At 44.6% G+C, this 14639-nt stretch overlaps 1 protein-coding gene across 1 annotated transcript; it reads right to left on the minus strand.

The window, feature by feature from the left end:
- Window positions 1–1363: 1363 nt before the first annotated feature.
- On the minus strand, window positions 1364–13776 carry LOC309669166 (mycocerosic acid synthase-like; the record flags this gene model as incomplete). Its single annotated transcript, XM_082479769.1, has 6 exons — window positions 1364–6922; window positions 7215–7396; window positions 7500–7703; window positions 9900–10060; window positions 11565–11718; window positions 13716–13776. The coding sequence occupies 6 exons, from the start codon at window positions 13774–13776 to the stop codon at window positions 1364–1366; spliced, it is 6321 nt and encodes a 2106-aa protein (XP_082335895.1).
- Window positions 13777–14639: the final 863 nt, after the last annotated feature.

Here is a 14639-nt window from a genome sequence, read left to right on the forward strand (position 1 = left end):
ATAACAATATGCCTCCTTATGTAGTGCAGTCATCAGCCTTCAGCTGCTCTCTAGAGAAGAGGTGTTTCTGTGTCACAGCCAAAGCCCTGCCTTCCTGAAATCCAGCAAGTGGGAAGACCCACCTCCCGCTGATCCATGTGAAACCTTTGATTCCACCTTTTTCTTTGCAGACTAAGACGACTTCAGAAGCTCGGGGCTTTGCTGTCCTTCTCTCCAGAGCACTTGCAACAGTTTTGTGGACTTGCTGCCATGTTTTTGCTGTTGTTTGGCACAGGTTGGATCTTTGGAAATGATTTATGGGCTGTGCTTGTAGTTAGGCCCACTTTGTTGGAAGCTTGAAAAACACTAAGACTTCATAGCAGAGCAGTAATGTGTGTATTCTGTGATTTCTCAGTGACACTTGGCGCTGCAGTGCTTGCTTTAACAGCTGCTGCATTATGAGATTGAAAAATGTCTCAGAATACAAATTCAGTAAAAGTATAAATGTATATCCCATAGGTCTATCCATGTATAGAGACACAGCAAACATACAAGCTTAAGCACATCAAAGGGGAGGGCCGCTATGCAGAAGGACAAATAGCTTAACAGAGTTATTAATTAATTACACCATTAATTAACCATCTTTTGTGAAAGCCCAAAAAAATTCAGAAGGACAAATAGCTTAACAGAGTTATTAATTAATTACACCATTAATTAACCATCTTTTGTGAAAGCCCAAAAAGAGTAAAAAACATTTAAAAAGCAAAACTTAAAGTCTGTCTTTCTCTTATTTTAATTTTTTATTCATGTTTAATGTAATGTACACATTTAATATTTTTGCAGACATAAGGAAAAAATTAAGTTTAATTTTTTGAGAAGAAAACTTTGAAATTCACAATATCTAGAAGTCTCAAAAAGATACCTGTATTTATACACATTTGATAATATTCAAAACAAGAACAATACATTAAAAACATAAAAACCACAAAAATGGTGATAAACCCATGCTGCTTTACATGTACATTCATCATTAAGAAATGCAAACACATCGTTTTCATCAGGACTTCGATCTAAAAAGTGCAATGTGCATTGAACATGAAAATTTACCAAATGAAATTGTATATGTATTAACCTACCTATTTCTAGTTTTTTAAGAAAAATAAAGGTAAAAATATTTGAAAGCAACAAGTCAAACAATTGACTGAAATTAATACAGCTAGTGCAATGGCAGAAGAACCTGGTGTGGGTTTTTCTGGGTCGACGCAGAAGAGTCCATTCAGCATCACCACATGTTCTACCCTGTCTGCAATGACATATTCTGAGAAAGTGCAAAGGGTCTGTCCAGGTATCGTCAAAGTTACACAGTTCCTGAATGAGAAGACTCCTACAGCCAGCTCCCATTTTCTGCACTTTCAACCACAGCCGTTTTTTCCTCAACTATTCCATTTGCATTGCTTGTTTCTTCTAAAACTACTACTAAACTTGACAGAGTTGTGTGAGGATCAAGCAGTTTCAGAAGAGGTATGTCCACCTTTCTCTCTTGAAAGACACGGTTCTGAATTGTCATAGCTAACATAGAGTCTATGCCCAAGGATGAAAGCGGTGTATTCATGGTTAGTTCATCTGGGTTCAACCTGGTGAGGTCACTCACCAATGAGGTGATATAGTCTTCAGATTTGATTAGGGCAGTATCCTGGACTTGAGTTTCCTCAGAGGTTTCAAGCTTGTTCCTGAATTCTTCTGACATAAGTGACATGAAGCGACTTTTGAGTGAAATAATCCGAGAAAAGACATGATGCAATAAAGCTTGAAAGTTTAATTTGGTGACAGCTTGCTGCGGGTTATTCAGAAGTAAGCTCTTCCTGAGGTACTCATGAATTTCATCCACTTGCAGAATGTCTATGCCCTTGGATCCCAGAATGTTCTGAATATGGGTTTGATTGAGCAGTATGCCAAGGTTCAAAGCCCCCCAGTTAATGGATTGGCCTGAAAGCCCACAGTTCCTCCTGTAGAGACAGAAGACATCCAAGAAAGAGTTTGCAGCTGCATAGTTTGCCTGGGTGGAATTTCCCAGGAAGGAAGTAACAGAGGAGTAACACACAAAGTAGTCAAGCTGCTGGCCTCTGGTAGCCCAATGAAGATTTAGGGTCCCTGCTACTTTTGGGCTGAGCACCTTCTGAAAGTCAGCCAGGTTCAGAACTTCAAGATGGCCGTCGTGTAAAACAACAGCACTTTGAAATACACCTTTGATTGGACTCCCTGCAAAGATGTTCACGATGGACTGGAAAGCCTTCTCAACATCACTGGTCGAAGTAACATCGCACTGCACAAACACTACTTTGCTCCATTTGTACTGCTGCTGCAAAGCCTTCATCTCTTCTTGCTTCTCATTGCTTGGAATTTTCCTGGAGAGTATTGCAATACAGCCTCCTCCGTTCTCAGCTATGAACTTCACCGTTTCAAAGCCAAGCCCAGTGAGTCCCCCAACTACAACATAAACAGCATTCTGCTTAAACAACTGCTTCTGGGATTCATACAATGGTATATCTGAAAGCACAGTGACGTCCTTCTGCCTTCTCAGTACAGCAAGTGGGACAGATTTGCATGTAAAATAGGACATCACAGAGTTCATGCTTTCAAAGTTTTCAGTCTGCTGAAAAACAGAACCTGATAGATGTCTAAACTGTTTCGTATCCATGGAACTGATCCACGCGTGCACAGTCTTTTGCAATTCCTTCAGAGATGCTTTCTGGAAAATGCTGGCAAGTGTAAGGGTATGAAAGCTGATATTTTCATGATCAATTCCGCTGACATTCTGGATACATTCAGACTGTCGATTGCCACACACTATCACCACATCTTTAAGAAAGTACATGTGGGCCAGATCCTCCGGAGACAGCCTGTTTGCTGGAGGAAGAACAACAAGGGCATTGCATAAGTTTATATACTGGAACTTATCAGGAGTGGGCCTCGCAAGTACTGTTCTCCAACCCATGGATTCTGCTGCCACAGAAAGAACATGGCACAAAACTGATGATGGCTCTGTAGAAATAATACCCAGTGTTCTGCCATGTTTCCCCTTGGGTAACCTCTGATTGAAGATTTCCCATGCAAGGATAAAGTATGACATACAAGGGACATTCTGAAAGCATGGGAATTTCTTTACATTGAAACAAACTGTTCCTGGAATCCGAACTCTGGATGACGCAGCAGCTGGATAACATAAAACCACGCGATCTCCCACTTTAACTTTCTTCACATCGTTGCCTGTTGCTGTTACTGTGCCACTGAAATCAAGAGCTAAAAGTCTGTGTTTGTCTACTGCTTGTGAATTCCAATACAGTGTGTTACCAAAGTTACAACTAGAAACACTGACGGGAAAATAATCTTCTGAGTGGAGACAAATTTTGTCCACTTGGATTTCAACGCTCTGTTTGTCAAGCTGAGTAGCAGTGCTGATGGGTAATTCAGCAGACAAGTCTTTTGCTGTGTACGGATCAGAAGTGTACAAAGTGAATGTTTCTGCCTTCTGGAGACATCTTACGGGTTCGCTGTAGTCAGCATCTACAAAAGGTGTGCGTCTGATTTCAGCCATATAAGTTCTCCCTCGGCTGATGCGAACTTCTGGATAGTCCATGCCTTTGTTTTTGACAAGAACATCTGCTAGCACTGAGATGTCCAGGGAACTGGAAGAGCTGAGGTCAATCATCTGAAACGTGATTTCTGGAACTTCAACAACACAGGTTCTGGTCATGCCATACAATGCAAACCCACAGTTTACGTGGTCTACATCTCTGTCTGTTGTTCTGTAGGTGATCACTCTCACTGAAGAGCGGGACGTTTTCTCTCTTAATGCCACAATCACTTGGCGATACGCTTCGCAACACTTTGCCAATTGGTCTACCACTTTGCTTGGGAACTCTTCGTTTAACTTTTGAATTCCCCACAGGAACAGAATTTCATCATAGTCCTCAACCTCTGCTCTCATTTTATTCTGTGTGTGATATTCCAAGAGGGCTTCCCAGTCTTCATACATAACGTATCTCGAACCAGGATGCAAATATTTTTTGAGCTGCTCGGCTATCCCGAATTTGTCAGCAAACACTAGGACTCTGGGCATAGCTCCCACATATCCAGTTGTCTGTGAAAGAGAGACTTCTTTCCACTTGTTTTCAAACATGAACTCATTGTCTCTGGAAGATGCTTGCTTCATGAAAGTGATGGCAACACGCTTGAGTTCAGCCAAAACGGAGCCATGCTTGTCCATAAAGCATCCACAGACCTCTAGGCAGTTCCCAATGGATTTGCTTGTTCTCATATATATCATCATTTCTTCCTCCAGCGGTCGGAGCACCACCAGGCTGCCTATGCCTGAAGGAAAGCCTGCTCTAGACTGGAACGTCCTTGAGGTCATGACAGCAGTCATCTGCAGAAAACAGTCGAGCAGCACTGGATGGATGCAGTAGCTGTACATCTCTCTGACAGTCTCCTTGTTCACCCTGATGCTTGTTATAGCTTCCTTTAGTTCCTGGCAATAGTGCACATCACCGAGCTGCCTGAATATGGAACCATACTGAAAGCCAACCTGAGACAGTGCTTCATAAACCTCCTCTCTGCTAACCACTGACCTGCACCTTTGATAGATGTCTTGGAAGGAGATGGTGCTTTCTTCCACCACAGCTTCAGGCCCCTTTGTAACATGGCCTGCAGCATAAACTGCGTTGGAGGAAGAGACGATCTCAAAGGCTGTCACTGCTTTTTGTGGACTCAGCTTGATACTCAAGACTTGGGAATTCTGTGTGAGAACACACGGCGCAGAAAAACTGATACTCATCTGGCAAGTACTCAGAGGCACTCGAGGTCTCGAGCTGCTCATGACAGAGGCCAGGCCAAGCTCCACATAAAAAGCACCAGGGACTAAAGCCACATCATTGTTCTTGTGCTCATATAAGTACGATGTCGTGTCCTGAGACAGCAGGCAGCCAAACTCCATGTTGTCACTGTTTATGCCATAAATCAAAGGATGACTGGAACTGACGCCTCTTCGGTTTGCTTGTTGATGGATATCCAGACAGGCCATGAGTTTTTTGCGATCAAATTGGTACCGCGGAATGGCCACTGGAACGCTTTGGTATCCGTTATAAAAGTGCTGCCAGTTGGGATTATATCCCAGCTCAAACAGATTTCCTACCAGGGAGAAGAGCGTCTGATACTCCGCATCAGTTTGCAAAGAAGAGAACACCTTTGCGCCTTTTCCTAGAGTTTCCTTTATGCTTCTCTGCAGTGCTCGGTGAGGACTTATTTCCACAAACACCAAGTTCTCCCTGTCTCTAGCTGCAGTTTTGATGGCTTGAGTGAAAGCAACAGGCTCACGAGTATGCCGGGCCCAGAATTTGCCCTGAGCAAAGTCGTTTCCAGAAGCAGCCACCCCAGTCAGCGTTGAAATCACTTCAATTTCCCCCTTCTGTTTTTCTAAAGGCTGTATGTTCTCTTCCAACTCCCCAACTATCACATCCATGCTGGGGCTGTGGTACGCAGCTGGGACATTTAAAACATGAAGAAAGATGTTTCTCTGGCTGAAAGCTTGAGCTAAATCTCTCTGGACAGCATCCACAGAGTCTGAATTCCCAGACAAGGTGCAGGAGACTGGGCTGTTGAAAGCTGCAATGCACACCTTTCCCGAGTAGCGATGCAGACATTCAGCAATCTCTTGAACAGGGATGTTTCCAACCACCAGCATTCTGCCACTGGCAGTCTTTGCCTGCAGCCGGCTCCGGTGATAAATCACTTTGACTGCGTCTGCCAGGGAAAGGTACCCAGCAAAATGCGCAGCAGCAACTTCCCCTACCGAGTGGCCAACAGCAGTGACTGGTTTGATGCCCCAGTATTTCAGAAGGCAAGCTAAGGCAACCTGCAGGGTAAAAAGCAAGGGCTGGGAAAGCTCTGGATTCAACAAATCCTTTGGGCTGTGACCTCTTGCCGGCAGGAGGCTGATGGGAGCGTGTTTCTGAAAAAGCTCTTCTATTTCCCTACACTTGTCTCTGAACACTGGCTCTGAGCTGAGCAGTACCTCGCTGAACTCTTTCAGCGTTACGCCGTTGCCACAGAACACAAACACCAGCTGCGGTTCCACCTTTGACGTGGCAAGTTCAGTGCTCGTGGCCGACATCACCTCTTGCTGCAAGTGTTGGAGAGAATTAGTGACAAACGCTTTCCGGTACCTGTAGTTGGCGTGGCTTCTTCTGCAGGCAGACGTATAGGCCAGGCTTGGGAGAGTGACAGAGTTTCTTGTGCTCAGCTGCTCAGCTGTATCGGCCATTGTCATCTGAAGGGACTTACTTGATGCTGCTGAGAGCAGAACTAATTCAAGGGGCCTCTTAAAGGCAGGAAGAGGCTCTAGCTGCTTGATCTGCCTGACTACAACGTGAGCATTGGTTCCTCCAAATCCAAAGCAGTTGATGCCAGCTACTCTTCCATACTCACTGGATTCTTCCCAGGGCTCTACACTTGTGGGAACTGCAAGGTTTAATTTCTCTGTATCGATGCTGCTCATCTCCTTCGAGTAATGCAAGGATGGAACAATCTTTCCATGATGCATCATCAGAAGCACTTTGATTAACCCTGCTGCTCCAGCAGCTGATTCAGTGTGGCCAATATTTCCTTTCACTGAACCAATCTTCAGGATGGAGACTTGTGAAGACCTGTTTCTACAAATGACACTACCTAGGCTTTCAGCTTCAGTAGGATCTCCAGCAGCAGTTCCTGTACCGTGGGCTTCAACGTACTGCACAACTGAGGGATCAACGTGACTTCCATAAATGCTGCGCAGTAACTTCTCTTGCTCTATTGGAGACGGTCTTGTGATTGGAGTCATGGACCTACCGTTCTGATTTACTGCACTGATGTTTATAACACCCCAGATTTTGCTGTAGTCTTCCTTTGCCTGTTTCATAAAAAGGTAAAATTATCTTCAATAATCTCATGCTTTCTCTCTATAGGAGGAAACAACACAAGCCAACAAAACCAAGAGCAGACAGAGTATAATACTAACTTTTAAATGCGTGAGCCCTTCCCCATGGTATGGAAAGCGCATAAATGCTTAACGCTTAATAAGGCGCTTCATTAATCTTAAGCTTGAAATGGAAAATCTTTTCTGGACTAATTTTGAGAATTGGAGACGCAGAATTCAGGTAAGCAACCAGTGTTACTTTAGGCTGCTTCACAAGACATCTTACCTTTTTCAGAGGTTTGAGGAAAACAACACCACAGCCTTCTCCCCTTCCATAGCCATCTGCCTTTTTGGAGAAGGGTTTGCTTATTCCCTCCGGAGAGATCATTTTTGCTTTACTGAGAGATACAAAGGTGCGGGGATCTATTATGCAGTTCACTCCACCGCAGATTGCTGCCTCACAATCTCCTGGAGTAAAATAGAAACATACTCATGTTGAGATGTCCAAGATGACAGACAGAAACTGTAGCAATCCAAATTTTGTTGTCCAGCTTCTCTTCAGTCCTGTTACCTGATTTAATTGCTCGCAAGGCGTAGTGCAGAGCAAAAAGAAAAGACGAACATGCAGTGTCAATCGTCAGTGATGGTCCAGTCAGATTAAATGTGAATGAGACCCTGTTAGCAGCAATGCTCATTGCTGCTCCAGTGCCGTCATAATGATTTATTTCACTCACTGCTCTGCTTGTTACAATTTCATAGTCTCGATTCATAAGACCTGTAAAAATAACACAAATACACGTCACATTAACCCAAGCAAAAAAAAGGGATGTACAGCTCTAAATTACAGGCATGGAAACTACAGGACATCAGTGCTCCTGCGGTGACACTTTGCTTCAACGCAAGTCAAAGGCAAAACTCCCAGCAACTCCCCTGGACCCACCTTACACAAACACACCTAACATTTGAAATTAAGGGAGGGGAGGGTAGGGGAGGGGAAGGGAGGAGAGGAGAAGAGAGGAGAGGAGAGGAGAGGAGAGGAGAGGAGAGGAGAGGAGAGGAGAGGAGAGGAGAGGAGAGGAGAGGAGAGGAGAGGAGAGGAGAGGAGAGGAGAGGAGAGGAGAGGAGAGGAGAGGAGTTGGGATGGCCCTATAATGATCTAGTCCAACTGCCGGACCAATTCAGGGCTCACCAAAAGTTAAAGCCTATTATTAAGGGCATTGTCCAAATGCCTCACACACTGCAGGCTTGGGACATTGACCACCCCTCTAGGGAGCCTGTTCCAGTCTTTGATCACTCCATCTGTAAATAACTGCTTCCAAGCATCAAGTTTGAACCTCCCCTGATGCAGCTTTGAACCACAAACTTGAATATAGTAAGTTCCATCTTAACATTAGGAGGAACTTCCTTACTTTGAGGGTAGCAGAGCACTGGAACAGGCTGCCCAGAGAGGTTGTGGAGTCTCCCACACAGGAGACATTCAAAACCCGCCTGGATGCCATCCTGTGCAACTTGCTGTAGATGACCCTGCTTGGGCAGGGGGGTTGGACTAGATGATCTCCAGAGGTCCCTTCACACCCTGACCATTCTGTGATTCTCATGCATCCTGTCACAGGATCCCAGGGAGATCAGCACCTCTCTCTTCATTTCCCCTCCTCAGAAAGTTGTAGGGCGCAGAGTTCACCCCTCAGTCTTCTGTTCTCCAAACCAGACAAGCCCAGAGTCCTCAGCTGCTCCTCAGAGGACATGCCTTCCAGCCCTTCCACCAGCTTTGTTGCCCTCCTCTGGACACCTCCTTTTTCAATTGTGGGGCCCAGAACTGCACAGAATACTCGAGGTGAGGCTGCACCAATGCTAAATACAGCGGTATAATTGCCTCTTTTGACCGTCTGGTTATACTGTATTTAATGCACCAGATCCTTTTCTGCAGGGCTGCTCTCCAGCCACTCCTCTCCCCATTTAGACTTGTGTCCAGTGTTACTTCATCCCTAAATGTCATGCCACTGTGGACTGCACAATGCTCCAATCTATCTAGATTCCTCTGCAAGGCCTCTTGTCCCTTGAGAGGGTCAACAGCACCTCTCAATTTAGTATCACCAGCAAACTTACTAATGTTGCGTTCAACTCCCGCATCCAGATCATTGATAAAAATCTTGAACAGGACTGGCCCTAGAATTGAGCCCTGAGGAACACTGGTGGTGACTGGTCACCAGCCAGATGTAGCCCCATTCACTACAACCCTTTGAGCCCTGCCGTTCAGCTAGTTCTTCACTCAGCACACTGTGTACCTGGTCATTTCAGAGTTGGACTTGTCCAGAAGGATGCTGTGAGGAACAGTATCAAAAGCCTTACTAAAATCCAGAAAAACTACATCAAGCGCCTTCTCTTCATCCACTAGGCGCACGACCTTATGGTAGAAGGGTATCAGATTAAGCAGAACTTTCCTGTTGTGAACCCATGTTGACTGTGCCTGACAATTGCATTGTCCTTTAACTGTCTTTCAGCAGCACCCAGTATAATCTTCTCTATAACTTTTCCAGGTACTGAGGTAAGTACTTGGACAAGTGCACCTTGGTAGCATACTAATAACTACGTGAGGCTTTCTGCTGGTTTAAAAGGATCTTAACCCCCACAACCACCTTAACCAATGTTATACTGGAAAACAGTATACTGGAAAAAAGTGTAAGCTTGGCTTGAGAGCATCGTTCCTGGGAAGGGTTGGGATGGGTAGCGAGTTTAACTGTTTCTTGCTTCAGCTTCAGTGCCCGAAGACACTAAGAGGAGCGCCTAGAATTGAATTAGATCATGAAATTCTGGAGTAGCCCAGCAATCCTTACCAAAAATAACCAGTAGTATCATAGCACACTAACCTTACATCTCCAGTGCCAGATACACATGTAAATTTTATGAAGGAGTGCTCTAATTTTTGTTGAGGTTCAAATGTACTTTCTTCACTATGAAATTTTCACCTTACCAATAAAAACGCCTGTTTTGGTCCCACTGACAGCTTCTACAGGGACTCCTGCATCCTCCAGGGCTTTGTATGTGCATTCTAACAGTAACTTCTGTTGTGGATCCATGCGTTCAGCTTCCATATTATGAATCCCAAACAGGTGGTTGTCAAACGAATTGAATCTAAAATACACAGGCCAGAAAACAGTACAATATATATAAAATATGCATTTACTTCAAGACTCAAAGCACACATTTTTTTGCAATTTCATGAAAAGCAAAGCGGTAACTAGTGTTCCCACTTATGAAATTCAGAAGAAAATGTCCCTAGGCCAAGGATGTTTTATGTCCCACCACAAAACATATGTTTTTATCAATGATTCTGCATTTCAGAGTTATGAGCCCACTCCTAGAAATTTTTATTCACATGGTTACCCCAGGAGTACCAACAGGATTCCTCGGATTATGAAAATCTGCAGAATGAGACTCCCTCTGCTGTAATGGGGTCTTAGCCAACAAGTTTTAAACACATATTGTCTTCTAAATTATTTTAAGGCAATGGGGGCCAATGGCTTTACAATGTCTTGATTTCAGTGGAGAATTCAATATCTAAGATGGGACTAATCACTGAAGTAATTCTGGGTCCTACGATTCTAAACTGCTAAGTATGATTCTCAGGAGCCAATAAGATGGCTCCTGTGCATGTGAACTTCTCGTCTGAATAAAGCATCACAGCCTGAGGATTTGAGGTGAATGTGGATTTAAAATAAAAGACACTTATGTTGATCTTACTGTGACTTGCTACTCTTCGCATTAGGCATAGCCCCTGTACAGCTGTACCCACATCTCTGGGATAATCTGACATGAGGACACAAGTGAAGGGATGCATACTGTAGTTTGCTCCTCCAGGACTTCTCTTTACACTAGTATCTTTACCGGATACTTGTACACACATAATCCCTCGGTATTACGGAGGAGTGACTCAGAATAAAGAAAAAATGTCTTTTTTTAAGACATGACAGTATGTGCCCAGAGAAAAGCAAGATTCTTATGAAATTATGAGTCGTTCAGGTTTACAAGCAAGCATAACACTCAAATTAAGCACAAGATCCCCTTCTTGACTATCGCCACAAGCACAGGATTAGGTCCTGAGGTCCAGCAAAGCTGGCTAACCTTCAGGCTGAAACTGAAGGAGACTTAGCAGGCGGTTCTTACAGCTCAGAGTCCATACTCTGCCACCTTCCTCCACAGTCCTCAATACTATGGGCAGTACAAATTATTTGGCAGGCTAGAGCCCACCTCAGATCCAGTATACGCGCCCTCACGCGTAATGCAAGTCTACTTCTGTATACCCAAAATGCAGACACACCCGTCACATGACAGGTGACAGCTCAGCACATGCTGGGTACGTACATACCTGTTCGATTATGTAATCAAAGGACATATGTGTTCCCAGCCACGTACATATGTGCTTAACACGGCCTGTGCTTAACTCAATTTGCTCATCAATGTCACGCGCCAGGAATTCCTGCAGTTTGACAACCGCACGTTCATCATGTGAGATAAAAGAAAGCCGGTTCCTAGGTCCCATTTATAAGCTCTCCCTGTGCCCTGCACCCTCTGAAAGGTTCGACACACTAGTCTAAGTGCAAAAAAGATCAGTGGCATCACATAGTAACGGACTCACTCATTGAGAAGAGCAGCTCGCGTTGTACATATTTTTCCTGGCTTGTTATCATCTGGATCATACCACTCTTTGGCATTAAATCTCTCGGGGGGGATTTCTACTGTGCAGTTTTTGCCTTCCTCCAGGACTTTCCAGAAACCGTCAATTCCATCACCTGTGGTACAAAGGTTTTAAAGTAGATTAAATTATGTGCTCCCCCTCCCCATGTGGACTCAGAAATGCACATTCAGTTACAAGGAACTCCCACGTATAAATCTAGGTTGCTCAAGTAGAATCACCAGAGAAAGAAATGATCATCTCATTGGTGAGGGGAAAATGGAAAGGTATGACCGATCCCTTCACGGCTTGACTAAAAGCAAAGGAACCTCACAAAATCCTTAATCTTCTGCTGTCCCCATTTCCCTGCCATGGCACTGCATCTACTGTATACATGCATCGTGGCCTTAATCACCACATGGGTACTATGAAGTCTTCCTGTAGCTCTACAGCACCACTCCTCAGGCAGCTCCTTTGGCAGCAAAAGGTCATCTCTTGACATGAGCTCTTTGAAGCTCCAGGCACTAAGGAGATGTCCGGGCCCTCTTCCTAGCCCTGAAACCAAGCTACACGGCATCCACACAGTGGCCCACACTTCTCCTCCTCCCAGCTTCCACTTCCCCCAACATATGTACTGGCCGCACCCGCACTCACTTGGGAAGCAGTCCCTTGCAGGTGCTAACTTGTAGCATGCCCGAGCACTGACCGGGGGAGCTCTAACTGATGGGGGCCAGCGCTGGGCTGGGGACTGTGCTAGCAGTCAGTAACAGTGACCGCAGGACAGCATTCCCACCAAAGCCCTCCCATGGTTAGTCCATCATCACAGACCCAGCCTCAGACACTAGCCACACATGGGGTACTTTTAACAGCTCCCATCACTCAATGGTTCTTTTCAGGCAAATACAGAAACGCAGTTCTGAGCATGCACAGGGCAGGACTGGGACACGTGTTCACTTACAGCATGGTGAGGCAATTAAGCACTACGTTTCTGAAGACGGTCCCTTTACTGGCATGTCTGGACCAATAAACAGCTTGCACCAAATTAGTAGTTAATGCTTGGGCAATAGACTGCTGCTATGTATTTACAAGCACTTTACTAGATTCAGAACCTTTCTTGTTTGCTCACAGTTAGCTATGGGCCACATGATTATCGCTGTACCACATAAACCTATTGAATCTTGTACAAAACGAAGCCCGGAACTGAAATGTGGGGAGAGCAAGACAGAAATCAAGGGAAGGGGCTGAACAATGACTTGCGAGGACAGAACTGTATTCCATTCTCTGGATTGTTTCTGGGGTTTTAAAATCTGTATCTATCTAATGTAAAAAGCATGGACAGTTTGACAGCAGCAGCCAGAACCTAGAAATCTCTCACAGCAATCGAAACGTCTCCACCTATCTAATTTCAGTCAACCATCTAATCTCAGCATATAAAGTCAACTGTGACTTTCATAGGGCCCAAATGTAACTAAGATTGTAAATATGAGACTGCTGTAGTACAGGCTGGTGTCTTTTATTACAGTAGGTAATATCAGTTCTTTACCGAAGTCAGCTTCCCGGCTCGTACAAGAGGCAGTACTCAGGTTTGTATCTGTAAGAGGCAGAATCTGACTAGAGACAGAGCTGTATTTATCTAGCTCTGCTCTCTTCTGGGGCCTTGCAAAGAGAACACTGTAACAAAGGAGGAAGCTTTCTCTTAGTAAGACCCAACTTATTTATATTACGGGCAGAGCTGGTGATACTGACAGGCCCTCGATCTGTCCTGTCCCTATGGATGCATAGTCCTGCCACAACACACAATCAGCCAGCCAGCGCATGTGCAGAAAACTCAGATCATGCTGGACGCACCCAATTCATTTGCAGGAGTTTCACGGGGGCAGCTCAGTGCCCTGCCCACAGTCAGCACTACTGCAGGTCTCTCTGTCAGCGGACAAATTTGAACCGATTAGTTTCCACCACAGCGTGACCTTTTAAAAAGAACCTACAAGTAGCAAAGCAAGGAATTCTACAAAAGTAAGGGAGAAACATGTTGTTTTCCTCCATTCCAACATTAATAAATGACTGTGCTTTTCAGTGTTCACTCAGCAGCCTGCTTTGCTTTTACCCAAAACTTACCTCCAGGAAAGTTGCATCCAATTCCCACAATAGCAATTTCATCCGCAGTCTCGATCTCCATCTCCTGCGCTGTACAATACAGGTATAAGTGTCAGACAGCTCAAACAATTACACATTTACCACTAAATAAATATTAGATTAAAAGGTGAACCTCCCATAAACGCACGTACTTGTTCAAAGCTTGATGACTCGAGTGACCTGTTTTAAGTTGTGACGAGAAATGACACTCCCCACAGGTGACCAGAGCTGCGCCGTATTTTTCTGGTTGTCTCTACTTTTAGAGGAAAATCCCGGACTAATTCCCCAGACTCTCTCATTCACAAACACTTCCTTTTTACTGTTAACTCCTGCTACTCCTGCCACCAGCTGATCTGCTCTTGAGCCTCTCCTGAGATCAGTCCTGCTTTGCTTCTTGCATACAGAAGAGAGTTATGCATTGACCAAGTAACGCTTTCAGCACTATCTCTATCCATTAAGCAGATCTCCCAAGCAGACTCTGCAAATTACCAGTTAAAGTCAGACCACGTAAACAAGCAACAGACAACCACCTAGCTGAAGGAACAAAAGACGCATCTTCCACACGCTGGAAAAATGCCTGGAAAGAAAAACCTTATTCAGAGCTCTGCTTGCTTGATCCCAAGGCTGCTTAGCTTTCGTAGTCAGCGGTTAACCCCCCCCAAACCGTGCCCAAAGCCACCAAAAGCTACAAGATCTTTGTCTTCCTGACATCATGCAGTCTCCAGGCAGCCTCACTACAGCCATGCCAATAACTGGCCTTTCACCTCATTTGCAGCTTCACAGGGAAAGCTTTTTGTTGTGAGGCAACTCAAAATAAAATGTGATTTTTTTCAGCAAAAGAAAAAAATTGTTTGGGATGAAATTAAATACATCAGTATAGAAATTAAAGCTGATTTTCCCCCTTAA

The sequence above is a fragment of the Vanellus vanellus genome (genome assembly GCF_965231255.1).
Source record: "Vanellus vanellus genome assembly, chromosome: 2".
Taxonomy (NCBI): domain Eukaryota; kingdom Metazoa; phylum Chordata; class Aves; order Charadriiformes; family Charadriidae; genus Vanellus; species Vanellus vanellus.